At 40.2% G+C, this 21,183-nt stretch overlaps 1 protein-coding gene across 11 annotated transcripts in view; it reads right to left on the reverse strand.

Annotated features, from left to right (window-relative positions):
- Cacna1e (calcium voltage-gated channel subunit alpha1 E) overlaps positions 1-21,183 on the reverse strand; it is a 485,364-nt gene that overhangs the window by 138,816 nt on the left and 325,365 nt on the right. For all 11 annotated transcript variants that reach the window (XM_031385114.1, XM_031385091.1, XM_031385097.1 and 8 more), the window contains one exon: positions 19,504-19,607. In XM_031385114.1, the coding sequence (XP_031240974.1) occupies positions 19,504-19,607 (104 nt within the window). The remainder of the gene's footprint in view (positions 1-19,503; positions 19,608-21,183) is intronic.

A 21,183-nucleotide genomic window follows, 5' to 3' on the forward strand; every position in this document is an offset into this window, starting at 1 on the left:
AAAAAAAAAAAAAACAGAAGAAGGGGGCTAAGCCAGGGCAGAATAGGTAAAATATAAACTGAAATTCTACTTTTCAAATTTGCCACAAGAAAAATCTTGAGCAGGGTAGAGAGATAAGAGATTCCTAGAAAGAGGGTGACTTATCTCTCAAACTGACCTTCACAGCCCAGCCCAGACAGGCTTGCTACTGCCTCTGAGAATTCTACTGGATAAGAGGCCGGAAATGAGTACCAGGCTGCATGAGTAATCTTCCTCTCTTGGGATGCATAACTTGACATTGAACTACCCTCCAACTATTTTCAGCCTTACGATTCTTAAAATTTAGTTTTCCTATTCACAGATGTATGCAGAGGTGCATTCAGAAGTATAGGAGGTAGAAATGATAGCAATAGAAGCAGGAATTCTTTGCCTTCAGTTGGGCCAGTAATGACTCTGCCAAGCTCCAAGGGATCATTTAAACCCAACAGTCACACAGATGGGCCTGGTTAAACTAAGTGGGTCAAAAAAAAAAAAAGTCATGAATTTGAAGAAGGAACTGATAAGGATGAGGTGAGGTTGGTAAGGGTAAGGCAGGGTTGGAATGGGGAGGGGAAGATTAAGAAGGTGGGGGGAACAGAGAGCAATCAGAATGCACTATATACTCATATGACAATGTCAAATAACAAAATCAATAAAAGGCACATCCACGGTTGTCAGATAATTTTATCTCTGGAATGTATACTGAGCTACTTTAATCTACTAGGACAGCTTTAAGCTGGTAACAGAGAGATATTTTTTAAAATTCATGTAAAGAACAGGGCTGCCCCCAAGTAGATTAGTTAATATAATTAGATGCTCAGGTCAGTTGGTTGGCTATTCACATTCTCAGACTGACTGGAAAACACACTCATGGGAACAGTGAGGGAGTGAGGGAGTGCACATTTGAGTTGAGTGAGGCATCAATCCCCAAAACCCACAGGGGTCAGACCAGCCTATCCATAGCATGCTGGCAGCCATCTTTGGAGTCTTTCTGCTTTTTCTTCCTAAGAACCAATGTTGTTATCCAATGTATGTCTATTTTCTTTGTAACAACCATTGCTTGTGTTGTTTTCTAGCTATCAAAATAGGAAGCCCATGGTGAGAGGCCTCATCTTGTTCACAGAGTCTCCAGCATGAATGAGTACTTAATGCCTATTTGCTGAACAAATATTTTGACAGATGTTTCTTCTCTTCACTTAATGGAAAAACCAATGGCTTGTACCTTCTTCTTCCAGTTCTTGCTCACTAAGATGTCTCTGGCTATTGATAAGATCATCCTGCTATTATAATAGTTTAGTATTGGGTACCTTGATCTAAGTAGAGAGTATGATATGAAATCCCAGAGACAAAAGGATAAAGGAGACACCTGTGTGAGTGTGAAGGGAGTGTGGGGGCAGAGAAGGATGATACTACAATCAACTTGGATGAGAATTCGACGATTCCCTGTTCCAGTCAACGTCATACAGTGGATTGTTGCCACTAAACATTGGTCGCTCAATTGAGCCTAATAGAGGTAAGAAGCATGTGGCCCTTAAATGGGCTGTGTGGTCCCTACTATTCCCTGCAGATGCTCTCAAAGAGCTTCATTCCCCCAGGTTCTTTATGGAGCATGCGTCTCAGTGTTCTGCATACCGGAGTTTGCTTCTTCAACAGGAACGAGTAATTTCAATATTTTTGCTAAATGAGGAATATTTTGGGACGCAATGATAATTAAGTGTTGAGAATTTAGTGATGCACTTGACACCAGGGGGAAAATAAAGAACTTTTAATTCAGCTACAGCTCTCTCAGCATCTGAACTTAAAAGCTAAAAATGCCAAGCACCAAGCACACAAGCAAGTTGTAAAGACTGTGATTATCAACCAGAGATAGTGAAAGGTTTTACTTCAGCTACAGCACTGGCAAGTTCACAGAAAACATATCTAACTGCAGGGGTATGACTATAAGCTATATGCTCAGAATGAATTCTAACACTCAGGTTTCTTCTTGGTGAAGCTAATTACCAAGATGTTCTGTAGACCAGAAAAAAGAGATGTAAGTTTTAGTTTAAAAAAAAAATATTCCCAAACAGCTAAGATTTCTGGTTTGAAAGCTATCATGAAGTGAGCATACAGGTGGAATAAATTACAACAGAACAAAAAAAGCCAATTAAAGGGTCTCTATATCAGAAAAGACACAATTACACTGAGGTCATACTCATTGTCCCTTTCTCCAAGTGAAGGAGAAGATGCAAGATATTGTTTGCAGAGGTGTCCCCTGACACTGTCAGAATAATAGGGTTCTACTGCAATACCCTGTGCCTACACATCAGCTAATATGAACTAGGCTTTCAGGGAAATTAAATCCACTGAAAACAATTCCTGAAAGTCTTGAGACAATTACTGACATATACAGATGTCCCCAAACAGGAAGTTGACCTCTGATTTGTTTGCCAGAGGACATTTCCCCAGAGCCTACCCATGTGCTTGTTAATTATGCTAGCTAAGTGCTGGGAAAAAGGAAAGAGAACTGACAATGGTGCCTGCCTTCATAATGCGGTCAAAGGAGCAGAGTTCCAGGAAAAAAGAAGAAACATTAAAATAAGGTAAATAAATTCTAGTAGAGGAATATATTTGTGCAACAAGAACTTGACCTTGAAGGATAAGTGAGAGGTCCCCAGATAAGGCAAACATAGACATGGTTATTATAGCTTGTTTATTTCTAGGCAAAGAAATGATTACCTGGGAAATCTAGGCCTAGCAACTGGGTAACAGGGCTAAGGGAGAGGAAACTTAGAACTGAGGTTGGAGGATTACACAAGATGAGCCACATTGACTTGGGCTCTTTCACCAAAAGACTGATGGTGTGGTAATGTAGAGTGATTAAGATGTTTGTTCAAAATTACTTAACTGCCAAAGTTAGGCATTTTTAACTCTGTATTCATATTTTCTACCCACTCAATACTCTTGTGTGTTGTTATTTTTCTTAGAAGTCCATGGTCCATATTAAGAAAAATGCTACTTAATGTACTTAATGAACTTAATGTTCATTGGTGAACATTTTTGATAGTGCCTTAACCTTTCCATATGTTGGTCATAGTTATTAATATTTATTCTTTATTATTGAAAATTTAAACCATCAAAAAATGTGTGGGCAAACCCAGAAGTCTCGTATAGTATGGGTGACAAGTAAACTGGTGAATTCCCTCTGAATGGAAAATAGGAAGTTTCTTATGTATATATTTCCATATGGTCTAGCAGTTGCACTGTTGGGCATTTATTCCAGAGAAAGGAAATCTATATTCACTCAAAATCCTGTGCAGATAAAAAAATAAAGATATGTAATATTACTTATAAATAAGCCAAGATGAACAAAACCCAGATGTCCTCCAAGGAGTTAATGGTTAAACAAAATGTACATTTATATAATAGAATATTAATCAAAAATAGAAAGGAATGACCTCATAGACGGGTCAATGGCAATAGACTCCAACGTCACCTTTCATAGGATTATACTTCTTAAACCATCTTTAAAATATGTAGAAGTTGAGGTGACAGTAGAAGATGGTGAGGATGACTTTGAAGAGAGGATGGGATCTTTTGACAGAACAGCCCATGGCTTAGTTATAATGACATTCCACACATCTACATGTGACAGAAATAATACAGAGTTAAGCATGCATACAAAGAAGTCACGTGAAACTTAGAACATCTCAATGAGCTTAATAAAATGGATTAAACCAATGTTATTTCCTGGTTCAAACATTATACTATAGTCTTGCAAGATGTTATATAGGGGAGCTAAAGGAAAGGGCACCTTGGAATTTTTTTCTCCATCTTCTTATGAGTTTATAGTTTTTCTCAAAGTAGAAAGTAAAAGAAAGCCAGATAGATCCTTGACTTGCCAACTTTGACGGTTACTTTTTGGTTCTCTGCGAGTCATTCATCCTTTGGGGTTGCCTTACTCTCTCTTGAAGGCCTACACATCTTTATCCCCTACAAAGTGATACTTTCTTTTGGTTTAGTGATATTCTTTAGGCCATCTAGACATCCTGACTTTTAAACTTTTAAACAGTTTCTCCACATCTCCATCCTTAGAGCTGATTTTTCTTTCTTCCATGTCTTCCATGGATCATGTTGTCTACACTAATATAGTTTCCTCTGTTGTGTTCTGAGAACTTGTCTCATCTTCTCTTCCTCTGGCCTCAGTATACAGATATTGGCTGAGCCTATCTTTTTTGTTCTTCCTAAACCTCAAACCCTCTGTGTCTAAGACTGAAAGAATCTTTCTTTCAGAATAAGGATTTCTTTTTCTGCCAATCGTATTCATCATCACATGGCCCCAAAGCTCTCTAAGACTTTCACGGATTGCCATCTTGCTTTACAGGATCTTTCCTTGAACGTGAATTGAGTTGGGAACCATGTCCTATTCTCCACCTAAATCTGCCAGGCTATTTCCTCCTTTACTGTTTAGCCATTAGAGATCATGGTCCTCTTTCTGCAATCAGAGGCTTCTTACCGTCTTCCTGCTCAACAGTAACCTTCCCTTGTGTTACTTTCTTCACTAATTCTCTCCCTAATTATATAAAATTCAAAACAAATTCAAGTTTGGTCTTTTGTTCCTGCTAATAAATTATAGCATCTGTTTTTATTTTTATACTTCCAAATATATCCATCTTTTTCTTTATGGAATTTGTTTTATGTCATGTTTAGAAAGGTCTTTACTGCTTGAAAATACCTTTAACTATTCATAATTTTTAAACATTTTACAATTTAAAATTTAAAATGAATATACAACCTCTACCATCAGTTTATTTTGGCATAAGTCATAAGATGGAGATCAGACTCCATTTTTTTCTTCCCAAGTAATTAACTAGTCATTAATACCATTCACTTAATGATTCATTTTCACTAATTTCAAATGATGTATATATTATAAATTCATATATAAATTCATAATATCTATTTGATTCTCCTTGAATCCCTTTATACCTAGAATATACTACCATTTTTATTCTTTCTACTTTGGAATATATTTAATCACCTATAGAAAATACTGTTTCCCATTGTTCTTTGTATGAAATGTCTTATCCAAAAATATTTACATAATTTTTAAGTAAATTTCAACATAATTCAACAAGTAAAAATCTTCATTGCATATTCTAATGTTACACCAAAGACTAAAATAGGGGAAACTTATCCTTGTGCTTTATGGAATTCTTTTTTTAAAAAAAGGGGGGGACTTCTTTTCACTTACCTAAATTATAACATGTTTTCTTTAGACTCCCCTGGGATGAGAAAGCAAGCTTGATGAGGATAAGAATCCTTAGTTTGCTTTTTTGTTATGTTCCCAGCATTTAGAACACTGCACACAGATGATCAATATCCATTTCCTAAAGACCTAATTAAATAAATGGGCACATGTTTTGTTCTATTACTTAAGCAATACGAAGTCATAATAAGCAATGAAGGTAAACAAGACTGCAACTGTTTTTGTCCTGGGCATCAGGCTGGCCAAAAGCAGGAGAATACTCAGAGTCCAGAATGGTCCAAGATTCAGTTCACAATACATTCCCAAGTAGGATTAGCATGTCTGGATAAGTAAGTAGGTTTGGAGAATAAGAGAAAGTATCAGAACTAGATTAGGTTCCCATATTGGATAAAAAGTATGATAAAGCATGGAAGAGAGAGACTATGAAGTGTACATGTTTAATGGTAGACTAGGAAAATGAGATGTGACCCCCTCTTCTATCCAGAGGATATTGGCTACCAGCCTGAGTGGAGAAAGGGAGTAGATGTGGAACGGCAGGGTTCAAATGGCTGTTAGTATGGTGAAATGGTCAACTTGACTGATTCAGGGATAGGATATATAAGGGCTTTTTCAGGGTACAAGTGGAAAGGGCTATGAGGTCACAGCATCAAGTTAGCAGGAAGGACTGATTGGTTATAGTGCAATACCTAATTATCATGTGGGCCTTCAGCCAGAGTGGCATGTGTGTGCTGAGTCATACAGCCTTGCAGAGAGCTCTGTACAAGGTCACTTTTCAGCCAAGGCCTAAAGAGGCGAGCCACCTATGTCTAGGAACACTTTCCAACAAAGACAGGCAGAGTCTCACTGAGAAGGGGAGTCCCCACATTTTGTGCTGAGCTCAGAAAGCATCCCATTATGGGTGGACTGCTATCTTAAAAGCAATGTTCCCCAACAATGAGATACTGAATTCAGTTGGAAACATCCTAACTTAGAAACCTAAGGAATAGGCATAGGTGTACACTTTGGGACTTTGCACTGGGTGGGTAAACTAAATTCACAATCATCTCATAGCAAGGGCATCTCTAAGTGTTACTTCAATTCATATTACTCTACAAGTAAAAAATTGGTACCTCCTTTGAAAAGGTGGGTAAAGTTAATTCTAAGATGGAGACATTCTTGAAATAAGTTGAAATTTAGTCACCAAGTAAAGCAAATTAATATAATGATATAGGCATTTCATAGGATCCTTGAATATTTTACAAAGGGACAAAGACTAGAGAATATATATATTAGAGTCGGCACATGAATGTATGAATGTGTGCAAATGTATGCATATATATACACATATGTGCACATACATGCACATATTCATATATGTACATCCACATACATATAAGGTTATCAGACTCTTGAATCTCTATTAAATTACAGTATTACCTAGGGGTGTTAGGACTATCACAGCTACTTAAGAATGTAGCTGATCAGAAATTCCAAATGAAAAATCTTCCAACAGAAAAATGAGGACATTTGACATTTGGCTGGTGTCTTCATCATTAACAGGCATTCAATGATGTTATGACAATTGGCCCAGCTTATCTTCAGAATGCATACATCTTTGTAAAATAGAATCTTATTTCCCTCATCTCTTGTGATGGCCCTGCTTGCTGACTTCTCTTTCTTTTCCTTTCACTCTTTGGCCTAGATGTCTGAACTGACCTATCTGGGGACAACTATGGGTCCTTCCCAGATACATTTTCACTTTTACCTTCAACCACGTTTTGTCACTTAACAATTTTCCATCTTCGTGGCACCCTCAGAATGTACCTGGTACTCTCTGGTTCTTCTGCTCTCCTTGGTAGAAAAATACAGGCATGATTTTTTTTGCCAGGGGCACAGAATTTTAAATATAAGAAAGCTAAGGAGCCTGTTCCAAAGATGGGGTATACAGTGGTGAACAGTACATAAATTATAGGTTATGCATGCAACCTAGGAACACAAGTTCCCTAGGGCAAGGAATCTTTTAATTCTTTAACATCTTACAAGAATGGTTTATACCCACTGATGCAACAGTAAATATTAATTGAGTTAATAAACTAAAAAAAAGCATTTTTTTCTGGTGTATTACAGCACATATGTGAGTTTCCTCATTTTATACACAAGCCAGCAACAAAGATCCCATGGAAATAACCTCCTAGAGAGGCAAGATCTACTTTGGATTCCAAGGGACCTGAGACTGAGTGAGCATCAGAATCTCCACTGCTGAGTTTTATTTTCTAGGGCCTGCACTGTTCACTGTGGCCTTTACTCTGATTTATAAGAAAACTGTAAGACTTGTCTAATTCTCCTTGTGAGAATTAGATAAATGGGCATCCAGGAAATGGTTCCTAAATGAGGTACTCTAAAATAATAACAACTGGTTCAAGTTTTGTGGCTGTAGTTGTCCACAATCCCCAATAGGCTGACACCTTGCCAGATCTGGCATAAAGGAGTTGATGTTGTTATTGTATAGGTGTACACTTTACGTTCATGTGAAAAAAGATAAGCACAGCACTGAGAAAATGGCTGGGGGCATAGGCAACTACCTAAAAGAAAATAATTACTAACAGCCATATATACAAATGAGCAGCCTTGTCTGGGGATATAGTTAGTGCTAATAATTACTTAGTAAGACCCTAGGTTTAGCCTTCAGCACCAAACAACTCAGAAACTCAGAAATGGTCCAGGAGACTCTCCCATTGAACACCACACTCAGTGCAAACAAGCAACAAGAACATAAAAGAACCATGCAACTGGCATGACTTATTTTGGCTCCTGTAAGATCTCCAATACTGTGACTTTGCTGGAGATATCAGAGCTTCCGTTTCCTTGCTATACCAATATCTGTGGAACTCAAAGGGGCATAGCATTCCCCAAGGAGGTCCTGGCAAAGCTCATTTTCCTTCAACTCAGAAAAAAATTACTAGGATACAAAGACAGATCCAACTGCATGGAAAGACATAACCAATATGAGAAACAAAAACCCAATAGGCAACAGTGACATTTGTAATTTCAGTGCAAGGAAGACAGCCCATCCTAGGGAGGCAGGCTTAGTCAGGACTCTGACCTTCCAGCCTCCATTTCTTCATGTGTAAAATGCAGTTGACAATAGTCCCCACCTCACAAGGCTGCTATAAAAATTAAGTGAAATAATTTATTCAAAGTATTCAGCACAGTGGGAGGCAGATGACAAGTTCTCAATAAATGTTAGCTCTTGACTTTAGTGTTAGCATTAAATGCTATAAAGTAATTCTATTACTATTAGTAATCAATTCTATAATAGACAAGTGCATAGTGCTACAGAAATATGTGGGGGGGACAACTTTAATCTCAACTGCAGGACATGGGCAGGACTATGGACCTGGAAAAGCATCATGTAAGAAGTGAAATTAAGATACTCTTCTCCCAGATGTATAGAGGGTCAGGAAGTTAAACAGAGGTGTGTAGCAGTGGGGGATGGGGAACTGGGAGTAGCCGAAAGTCTCAGATGCCAGGAAAGCAAGAGGCTACCAGACCCCAAAGGGGATAACATTGGCTGAAGTACCCAACAAAGGGGAGAGAAAACCTGGAGAGACCATATCCAGATGTTAGGCACGTCCCCTGGTTTAAGGATGGGGCCATATACTCATCTCAAAAATATTAACCCAGAATTGCTCCTGTTCAAAGGAAATACATGGACAAAGAGTGAAGCAGAAACTGAAGGAAAGGCCATCCAGAGACTGCACAACCTGGGGATCCATCCCATATGCAGCCACCAAACCTAGACACTATTGCTGATGCCATGAAGTGCATGCTGACAGAAGCCTGATATAGCTGTCTCCTGAGATGTTCTGCCAGAGCCTTACCAATACAGATGCAGATGCTTACAGCCAACTATTGGACTGAGCATGGGGACCCCAATGGAGGAGTTAGGGGAAGAATTGAAGGAGCTGAAAGGTTTTGCAACCCCATAGGAAGAACAACAATATCAACCTACCAGATACCCCAGAGCTCCCAGGGACTAAACCATCAACCAAAGAATACACATGGAGGGATGCATGGGTCCAGCTAGATATGAAACAGAGGATGACCTTATTTGGCATCATTGGGAAGGGAGGCCCTTGGTCCTGTGAAGGCTTGATGCAGCAGGGTATGGGAATGCCAGGACAGTGAGGCTGGAGTGAGTGGGTTAGTGGGGGAGCACCCTCATAGAAGTAAGGGGTGGGAAAATGGGAGAGGAGGTTTGCAGAAGGGAATATTGAAAGGGGCATAACATTTGAAATATAAATAAATAAAAGGAGCAATGAAAAAATCCTCTCTCCCATCCCTCCTCATGGTGACTCCCCTGGCCCCACTCTTTGGGGCCAATGAAGTTGCCTGAGAGCAGCTTCCTAATAAAAAATGCCATTAATATAAAATAAAAAATAAAAAAGAGAAGTAAAATTAAAATAGACTGTGAAAGAAGACCTAAAAAGAAAACTGAGGTTTACTCCAGATCAAAAAAGCAAGGATATTTCCAAGGAAATGCAAATGATAGAATGTTTAAGTTGATGTCCCTATGTGGGGCATAAGGACCCTGTCCATTTCTCCTGTTACCTATAGGGCACCATGGATGATCAGCCTTAAAATAGCATTTGAAATCTTTGAGATCGTGCTAATTGGCTCAATGGATGTAGGTGGTAGGTAAAACAGAATGTTCCCAGTGTTAAGTATTTATTATCTCAAGACACTAAATATTGAGTGCTTGTAACCTAACTGGATTTCCTCAATAACCCTATATATGATGAACACAGGCATCTTAAACCACAATTGTGTAAGTGAAGATACAGAAAATTAAAAAAGACTTAATTAATATCCCACAGCCACAAAACGATGAAAGCAGAAAGATATGTTATTATACAACATATCTTTGTCCAATATCTCTACAGAAAACCAGGTGCAATGTTACTTCTACCTGTAGCTATGACACAGAACTGGAAAAGCACCTTGGCTAGGGAGCAAAGAGATCTAGGTGTTAGCTGTGACCTGACACCAAGTCACTAAGTAAGTTATTCATAATCTATGCTCATTTCCTCGCGTGTAGCATGGAGTCCAGGAGCCAACTACAAAAAGATAACCTAGTGTTCCTGCCTCATAGAAGTTTTTGTCATACTCTAAGGCACAATTTTGACAACTAACTTGAAGAATTGAATATCTTTTAATTTAGTTTCATATATGACTCTATGGTTATACAAGTATGTTTCTAGTCAAAATAGGCATTATGAACTCTCTATTATAATTGTTTTGATCAGATTTAAGAGTCTTTGTCTACAGGATTTTACTGGTAACCACTGGTGGTCACTTCTATATTCATCAAACTACTCTGTACTGGATCTTTGACAATAACATCGTTTTGGACAAAACATAGGTACTACATAGCGGATGTGCTTGAGGGAATAGGTGTTCAGCCACAGCAGACCTTAAAACAAATTCTGAGCCTTCTGCTTAACAGCTTTGTTGATGTGGGCAGGCTACCAACCCTCCCTACCACCATTTCCCTACTTACAAAAGAAGAAAGCAATACCTCATAGGATCTTTATGAGGATTAAATGAGACAATGTATGTCATGGAATTGGCACAATGTTTGGTGCACAGCACAGACTCAATAAATCACAGCTTTAAAAATAACAACCTGAAACAAGCCCTACTCCACTGCTATGAGCTAGACAAAAGCCAGAAAGCATGTTATGTTCTCTCAACTTGATAGATCCAAAACCTATCCTATTTCCCTCAAAACCTAACTCTTGCTTCTCTGTTCTCTCCCAGCCACCTGGTAGCTCAAGAAGTAGCCAAGAGATGGTCTTCTTTTATATTTTTATCCCAGTGACACTCAGACATTACACCAATAGTTCTCAGCCTTCCTAATGCTACAATCCTTTGATATAGATGCTCATGTTGTGGTGACCCCCAACCATAAAATTATTTTTGTTGCTATTTTATAATTGTAATTTTGCTATTGTGATAATCATAATGTAAATATTTGTGTTTTCTGATAGCCTTAGGTGAGCCCTGGGAAAGAGTCCTTTGATGCCCCCCAAGGGGTTGAGACCCACAGATTGAGAACTACTCGCTGGGCAGTGGTGGCACACAACTTTAATCCCAGCACTTAGGAGGCAGAGGCAGGCGGATTTCTGAGTTCGAGGCCAGCCTGGTCTACAGAGTGAGTTCCAGGACAGCCAGGGATATACAGAGAAACCTTGTCTTGGAAAACCGAAAAAAAAGGAAAAAAAAAAAAGAGAACCACTGTCCTACAGTCACAAATCCTTCAGGTATCACCCCACCACATCATTTCTATCCTCATCGTATTCAACTCATAGAGTCCTTGCTTCTCTCTGGAACTCTTGCTTCCAGCTTGCCTCCCTACTCTCTCAAGCTTGTCTGTAATTTTTAACCCAACAAAAGGTCTTTTTTCTTTGTTCTAGCTAACTACTAGCTATTCTCAAAATATGCAGAATTGTTACACTCTTCGGGTAGTTTTATTTGATCTTGGTCCCCCTCTAATCTAAGGTTTCATAATTACATTTACATCTATATTAGTAGAGAAGTCACATGTGCCTGCTACAGCCTGCATGTGGAGGGCAGAGGATAATCTGTTATATAGGTCCTGGGGATCAACCTCTGGTTGTTGGGCCTCATGGTAGGCATCTTTCCTTACTGAGCCAGATTGCCATCCACCTAATTTCAATGCTTGCCCTGTTGCTATCTCTCTACCTAGATTATGAGCTCTCTAAGGATAGCAGTTCTCTGGACTTGTCTAGTCTGATACCTACAGGCCCTGACAGTAGGTAACATTATAGCGCATGCTCAGTAACTGCTGCCTGAGAAAATGACTGATGTCTCCTGGTTGACTTTAGTGTTAGTATTCCAGTAACACCGCTGTGTAGTTAAATCACACAGTGATTTTAACTGTGTCTACGTGTCTGAAGGAGATCAGACACATGTCAATTAATATCCACCAGCACTACTCAGGATCTCATCTGGACTGCTGAGCTTGGTGTGGATAATTTATTTTATAAGAGCAGCAACTATTTCTGTCTCAAGACAGACACAGAAAAGGCTCAGTTCCCACTTCTTAATGTGCAAGGACAGATGAGTCAGGAGATCCAAGGGGAAGACACATTGGTTAGTCTGTTTCTATGACCAAACCAAGATATAGGTCTCACTCACCTTTATGTCCTCAATAATTCCTTGCAAAATTACTTGTACCTGAACTATAGAGCCTACATATATAAATCTTAAGTAATAAATTCCACAAAATTTTGAATCCCAAGCTACTAGAACTTAGACATGCCTTTTATTTTACATGTCTTTTATTTTTGCTTTGTGTTTGTCAGAGAAGGTTTAATGAAAAAGGAGTCTTGACAATGGGGTTAATACCAAAGGGGTATAAAACCTGAAGAGAGACAGCAGAAATGGACAAGAAACTGGAGGAAATGCAATTTTATGTGGCTCAGGCACACTTTGAAAGAACAAACTCTGGGAACATCAATCAATTAGATGTCTTAAATTATTTCCTTCATTAATCTACAATCACCTTGCCTTATTCATCTTTGCAACCCAAGAACACGGTGTCTTTTGTGCAGCAAACACTAAACAAATGTTTGATGAATGGCATTGAATTGTCAAAGCCAGCAGCAAATGAGCTGGTCGCTGGACAGACAGGCACCTGTCCTGTTGCTTGCTGTGGGAGCTACTCCAGTCACTGAAGAGATGCAACCAAAAGAACCTTCCTTTCATATTGACAGTTCACCTCTTTCTATCAGTCCTTATAGCAAAAAGGTCTTGCCAATGGGTCTTAACATCTTCTTTATATGTACAAGGTCCCATTGCATACATAGAGACCAGTGTATTAAGAATAAGCATGTGACCAATGCATGTACATATTAAATTTTGAACCTACACTTTGTACTATGGCTGGGGCATCATTCTGGGAAGCCTTTTTGAAGGCTACCTGGGATAATAAACACGGAACTAGAGTTTGAGCTACTATGACCTCTGGCCTACCTCTGCCAAGAACGTGTTGGATATCAGTTCTTCAGTTCTTCTCTTCGTCTTTAAAGATGTTGTGTGCCTACACCAAGCTGTGGCAAGAAATGAATAAGATCTTGGAAGCAAGGTGCTCCGAAAACTACAAGACATTTTACATACACGAGGCTTCTCATTGTTCCCCAGTGCATCTGTAAGTAGTCCTTGGCCTAACTTCCTTGCCCCTATTTGGAGATAGCACAATTGTCCCCTACACTTATCTCCCTCTCTCACAAGCCCTGGAAACAATAGGTGGAGATGCTGGAATAGCTCAGGGTCATTTTCTGTTTGTGTGAGCTTTCTGCCCTGTAGCCCCTGACAGCACTTCAGGATGTGCTTATGCAGCCCTAGTTTGTTGCCATGGAGACAGGAAGCTCTGCTTCTCTTCAAGCCTAAGCTAATGGTTTTCATCAAATCCTATTTCCTCTGAGACACGTAAAAATGCTACAATGCTTCTATCCATCTTTCCTTTTTAAATATGAAGCCAACGAACACACCTCACAGTTTTTCATCAGTGTCTCAACCTCTGGGGATGGGTCTTTCAGTCATTGCTATACTTGATGCCCGGGGGACTCTTACTCAGTGTAGGGAGGCATGTGTATCTTCCTTCTATATACAGAAATTGCTGTTTCTCCATTCCTGGAATCACACTGGCACATAACATTCAGCATACTTGCAGGTCACAGAAGCCTGTTCCCTGTAGACAAAATGTTCAAAGCTATATCCCAGGTGGCTCAACCTGTGAATGCCAAACAAAGCTCCACTCCAAGGAGAGGCTTCACCCTTTCTAGAGACCAGGGCTCACAGATCAGGTAGTCGAGAAAGCCCATGACCCCTCCTATCCACAGGGCCCGGGGGTACTGAGCCCTCTGTAGACACCCATGAAATCCTCCAAACGCTGAGCAATGTGTGCAGCACCAGAACACAGAAATGAAACCAGAGCAAAAGTAGTTCAACCCCAGCTCGCAAGGTTCCTCTTGTTAACACTCCTTTAAATGTCAGCGTTCATTCACACCAGCAGTTGCCAGCTGCCATCACCACCTCCTGGGTTTCAGGTAGTAAAGAAGCATCAGCCAGACCAGTAGCATTGCATCTTCTGACTGAAGAAGGTCCCCCAGCCAGAGGGGAGTTGATGGCCACAGAACTGGCTCCAACCAAAAAGTCATGGACTGTTACAAACTCCTTCCTGGTGTCCGCCATTCCTTCTCCTTGACCATTTTGCAGTTATGCTCCTTAGTGTGACACACACACACTTGGACTGGCACAACTGCTCCTTCCCTGTCAGTCCTACCATGCTGGTGCTAGATAGGTGTCCTTAGTCTGTCTGTCCATCCTACTTGTTTTCTGACAATTTTAGTTCAAAATTTAAGGTTTTTATCTTTCTCAAAGAAGTGCATATACTGCACATAGAGGGGTCTGATTGTTCAAGCAGCATGTGTATGGTAGAGGATTGCAAAATCGATCATCAATAGGAGGAGAGGACCTCGGCCCTGTGAAGGTTCTGTGCCCCAGTGTAGGGGAATGCCAAGGCCAGAAAGTGGGAGAGGGCGGGGTGGCAGGCATGGGGAGGGGGGAGGCAACAGGGGTTTGTTTTTGTTTGTTTTTTTGTTTTTTGGAGGGGAAACTGGGAATGGAGAAATTCGCATGTAAATAAAGAAAATATCTTAAAAAAAAAAAAAAGTCAAACCCGTTTTTGAAGGATCGTAAATGAAAAAAAATAGCAGCCCTCTGCCTCACCTTTCCCAAGCCCAGAACCTCCCTCTCCAGAGGTAGCCACTTTCAACTCTTCTGTTTCTTCTGGCATTCGTTTCAAATTTTCTAAATATTACACTTAAGACACTGCTATTTCTTTATCTTTCAGTTTTAGAAACTGCTTGATGATTTGCTGACTGTGGAACCTAAGATTTTGGTCTTTGATACCCTATTCCCATCCCCATGCTCAGACTCCCCTCATTGTAACACTGCGAGAGGTTAGCTCAGGCTTCAGCATCAACAATGGAAACCAGGTTGGCAACTGAGTTACACTGAGGGCTTGCTGTGTCTCTATTTCTGTAGAAGTAACTTGTGCATATTGTAGAACTGAGTGCTTAAGTTGAGGTAATGGGATGGGGAGAAGAGACACAGAGATGCTAAGAGAGAGAGAGAGAGAGAGAGAGAGAGAGAGAGAGAGAGAGAGAGAGAGAGAGAGAGAGAGAGAGAGAGAGAGAAGGGAATATATGGGGGGGCTTGGACCAAAAGAAATCACAGAACCCTTCAGAATACAACACATCAGGGCATATATTAGTTTCACTTGTTTTGTAAAGATAGCATGTTAGGACCTCTGTTGCCCTATGTCAGTCAGATGCTGATGCCCTCTAGGTCACTGAGAGTTATTACCCTAATTCCATTTCACTATAACAGGGCCCAATCCCTTTGTCTTTGTCCTCTACTGACTCGCTTATGTGCATAAGTAACACAGTTTTCCTCTTCATTTCCTTTCCTTTTGAGAGTTATTTTATTCTTTTATGTGTGTTACTGTTTGTCTGCATATGTTTGTGTGCTCTGTGTGCGTGTGTGCGCGCGCGTGCACGCGTGCAGAGCCTGTACATGTCAGGTATCTTGGGAGTGGAGTTTACAGGTATTAGTGAACTGCCATGTGGTCCTCTCTCAGCCACAGCCATCTCCCCAGTTCCATGCCTTGCTTACTTATTTGCTTCCTTAGTGACTCGTGTCCTTTATCAAGCTTTTCCCCAAAAGGTACCTGACAATGTCCATATTCTGTCCATCCACTCCGGGTAGGTAGAGCATTTGGTCGTGAAAGTCATTTTTCTGTTAGGAAGTTTTAGGAGCTTCTACATTGCTTTCTGATTTTCAGGATTGCCACTGAGAAGCTCGCTGGCATTCTGACCCCTCAGAGCCAAATATTAACCATAGACCCAATGGCTGGAAGCTTTCAGAACATTCTTTTCTCTGATGGTCTGAAGTTCATGGCAATTTACCTTGATGTACTTTTGACGCTTGGATATTTCAATGGTTAATTAAAACATCTGCATTCTGCCACCTGATCACACGAGCTGTTACAATATTGCCAAATGCATAACTTTACATCTAAACATATTTTACCAACTGTGCTTTATACATATACAAATGTGATAACATATAATGTGGTCTCCTTTTTTCCACTGAAACATTCTTAACAGACCCTCTAGTCCATGTGTACGTGGTAGTTGTTGCTCTAGTCCACGTGTACATGGTAACTGTTGCTCTAGTCCATGTGTACACAGTAACTTTTGCTCTATTCCACGTGTACGTGGTAACTGTTGCTCTTAATTGCCTCAGCACATGCCAGGGGCGCAGCCAACAGTTTACCTATTTAAACTCCCAGTTTGAGACACCCCGATGCTTTCCATCCATGCTCACTGCCAAGAAACACACCAGAAATAACATCTTTGCACACAAGTCCACTGTTTTATTTAAATCTGGCAATGGTGAATCTTTTGTTCTGCGAACTTCTCTCATATTTTTCTATGTTAATTCTTTCTTCCTGTTTCATTGTTCTCTTTATGAAACTTTCTTACTAAAATGTTGGATCAATTGTAAATATTTTGAAACAAGGTCTTACTATGTAGCTCAGGATGTGATTTTTCCTGCTTCTGCTTCTCAAGTGCTGGGGTCATGAGTGCCTGTCCACCATTCCTTGCTCTTCAAGTCCATCAGTGTCTCTCTCTGCCTCTGTCTCTCTGTTTGTGCTTCTCTCTGTCTCTGTTCCTCTCTGTTTCTCTGTCCCTCCTGTGACCCCACTTTCTAAGTGGTATCCTTAGTTTCACACTCCAACTTCACTATCTTTTTGGCTTGATTACATGTTTATATTAACTCAACTTTGCACTGCTTGCACATCAAGCACATGTTATGTATAATGCTCACGGCCCTTCTTCATCTCAATACCATTTTGTAATAAGCTGTTATTTTGTGTATGAAATTATGTCTCTATCTCTGCTGGTATCCGACATGACTTTTAAGTTCTCTTTTGCTACCTGAGCTGTTCACAGTCACACAGTCTTTTATCTACTTATGTTGCTGAGGGACTTTCACACTGGGCATTTTCCTCAAATGCTGATGATCCTTGGCTGTGTGCTCACACTTATGAGCAAGGCAGTAGAAACTCCACATCCTCAGCTGGGGCTCGTGGTGTCAGTACAGTGGGAGAGTGGCAACTGGCTTCAAAAGACCATTCATATTCTAATTCCTGGAATGCCTGAGTGTTACCTTATTTGGAAAAAGAGTCTGCAGATATGGCAAAGTTAAGTGTATTCAGAAGATGAGATCAAACTAGATTATCCAGTGATTCTAAATCAAATCACAAGTATCCTTATAAGAGCAAGACAGAGGGAGATGGCAGACCCGGGAGAGAAAGAGGCCATGTGAGCCCTGAAGCAGAGACTGGGGTGACATGAAGGCATGGTGATAATCCAAGAAATGCCTGGACCTACCAAGACTGGGAGAAGGAAGAAATGATTCTCTCCAGCCCTTGGAGAGAGCCCGGGCCTGCCAGATCTGGAGCTTGTAACTCAAAAACTACCAGAGAATTAAATACTCATCCATTTTATGCTGTGTGGATTATGATATTTACTGTGATAGCCATAGGGAAGGAGCACAGAGAGCTTTACTGGAGGCCGATGGGATGGAACCTCTTTCTCTGACCTCACTGGACTGTCAAATAGATAAATCTTTTTTTTCTTTTGAGACAGAGTCCCCTCAGAAGACTCCTCTAAACTATTGCCAGCTTGCTGCTTTTCTCAGAAAACGGAAGTGGGCTGGGGACTGACACTCAGCTTCGGGACTGTCACGTAGGCCTCTTGTTTCTATGAAAATGTCAAGACCACCTTAAGCTGCAGTGGGTGTCACCCGTCCAACCTTTGATGGCTTAGACCTCAGCAGACAGTAGGTCTCCTAATGTGTTCAGGGGGCAGATACTTGCCAGCATTATGTAGACACTGAGCAGGTAGCATGACTTCTAATCAGTTTCTTGTTTTTAATGGCGTGTACACCCCAACTCCCAGGAATATTGGCTATCTCTAATTCCCAGCCCTTTCTTGGGCTCAGAAGAGGAATAAGTCTGCCTGTTTACTTGTGCTTTCCCTTGGAGGCCATTAAACTTCAGCTTTTACAGCTACTGTGGCATTAACCATTTGTTGTATAAGAAAGGTTTGTTCACAATCTCATTTGCTGTCATGCCTCTCAGGTTTTTTTGTTGTTGTTGTTCTTGTACCTTCTTAGTGTGCATTTCCTCTATTCGTAGACTTTCCCAAAAGTCATCAACTTGTTTGAATTGGCTATGTGTAAACATAAAGATCCCTTTAAACACTCTGACAACTCATACCAATCGACAAAATCATCATCATCATTACCACCACCACCACCATCATCACCATCTTCTCAACTTTGTTTAGTAAAATGTAGTTTTTTTATAAAATATTTCCCTAGACTGAGCCATCTTAAAATATTACATTTTAGCTTCATTATACTCCATGCAATGTCCTATTTCTCCATCTTCACTAGAGTGTTTATCTTCATGTACTCCATTATCCTATGTTATTCTAACACATATCTTATACCCCATGCCATTCCCAGTCTTGTTTGAAACCATCTCTAGTGACTTTTGACTGCACAAATTTGTTCTTTCTCCCAAACAAATTATTATTTTCCACACTGGTCAGTAAAACCAAAATTTGCACTCTCCATTTCAATTGACAAAAGCATCTCTGCAAAACACGCTAGACACCAGGAATATCAACTGGTATAAATAAAGTTGAGTCACAAACACGAGATGTGATGCCCGATATACTGCAAAGCAAGCATTTTTTTTTTTTTTGACAATAGAACCTATATATTCCTTAACTATATGTCTACAGCAACCAGCACAGCGCTTGACATAGAGTTATTGAATGGAGATATGAATGGGTAAATGAACTCAAAAGTGTTCATAACTGTACATGGCATATAGATTGTTTTAATGTCTAAAATAATCAAGATGATTAAAACAATCATCTGTTCCTGTGCTGACACAGCTGGAACAACATTGGCACAAGGGGCTGTCCAGTGTCTTCGAAGTGACGGGTGAGTGAGTAAATCTATCATCAGTCAGGAGGCATTAGCCCCAGCTAGTAGCTCACAAAAGGAGAGAGAAACATCTGCCTTACCCAGAAAGCACTCCCAGGACAAGGTTGAGAACAAAGAAGGATCCGATGATAATGAGAGGGATGAAGTACAGCCAGTTCCAGGTGGCTCCTAAGGCATCATTGGTCTGAAAGAAAGAAAAATGGTTTTGTAAGATTCAAAGCCATCCCAGGAGCAAGGTCTACATTCCAGCAGTTTCATACGGGGGATGATGTAACATTCCCACTCCACTTTATTGTAAGACAACTCACATTTTATCCTGTGCCTAGTGAAGGTCACTTCAGTATCTATCTCTACAATATCCTGAGTGGGAGAATTCTAATGCCCTTACTTAGAAGAAATGAAAACTGAATGGAAAAAAGCCAAAAAAATATTTCCAAGGTTATAAAAAGGTGAATTGGTTTTATAGTTCTTGGTAACTTTTATTCTCAACCTTTGCACTCTTAAGATAGATAGATATATTATAAAAAAAAAAAAAAAGGGTAGGCTGTACTTGTTACCCTATCCCATGGCTGTTAGCAAAGCCCTTAGTAGGGCTACTTAGAAGGACTTAGGTTCTTGCTTATGTTGCCCAGCTCTGGGGATGACGGTCCTTTATTCATCACAAACTGGTACTCCAGAGCTGGCCCCAGCAAAGCCCTGGGCAGAACAAAGACTATGTCTAGATTTGCAGAGTGATGGTATGAGATCTGATCTCTCTCAAGCTCTCTCATCATGCTCCCTTCTCCCCTAACTCTTGCTGATACAGAGAAGTGGGGAAAAAAGCACAGAAATGTAGATTATGGATTCTTGTCTCCAAGTTGGATGCAGAATTGTTGAGGTGCCCAGAACTGAGGAAAGGCGATTTGCCAAATCCTATGGAACCCTAGAAATTGAGCCCAAAGAATACTGAGGTGCCCTCTCTAACACCCTTGTCTCTCAACAAAGGTTTCTTCTTGTTCATTGGGTTCTCCCTGCTCAGGTTTTTCTGAAGGGATTTTCTGGATTTGTACTTCCCGTATGCAGACCTTTGAACCCTCTCCCTAACCCAACCCTTCAGGAATCACCTTCAATATCCATTTGAAGCTCACAATGGATATTTTGTTCCTAATTTACTGGGGAAACAGGTCCATCAAGGTCAAATACCAGACTTAAATCTAGTGTGCTGACTTAATAAAACTAAACCCAGACAGATGCTCAGGGTATCTGTGGCAAAGTGTTGATCCATCCCTTCTATGTGCCTCTTTCTCCTTACAACTAAACCCTGAAAATATATTTTAAAGTGGCCATCCTCATATTTCTTGTGGATTTCTATAACCCAATCTTTTTTTTTCCTCTCCAGTTTGTCTCATTTTTTTTCCTTTCCAATGTCAAGCCACATAATATATCTGTGGATTGGCTATGGCTGCTATCACTGGAGAGTCAAATCTCCCATTAAAAATAATCCCAAGTCCTTTTGGCAACATTGTGCCTTTTGTTCTGGCCCTGCACTGATCACAGATCAGATCACTGGAATAAAGCTGACTCAAAATTTGACACAAACTATAAGAAAAAAATTAAACTGTTTAGAACAAGGTTCTGCCCACTTCAGCATCAGAGACTTAGGCCTTTGGCTTAACCGAGTCTTGGTTACACACAAGTAGAAAGGACACAGGGCAAATCTCAGAGAAAGCCATGTCTCATCATCAGAAAGAAAATGTAGCAGAATTAGATGCTGAGAGTCA

Source organism: Mastomys coucha, unplaced genomic scaffold (genome assembly GCF_008632895.1).
Source record: "Mastomys coucha isolate ucsf_1 unplaced genomic scaffold, UCSF_Mcou_1 pScaffold1, whole genome shotgun sequence".
Classification (NCBI taxonomy): Eukaryota; Metazoa; Chordata; class Mammalia; order Rodentia; family Muridae; genus Mastomys; species Mastomys coucha.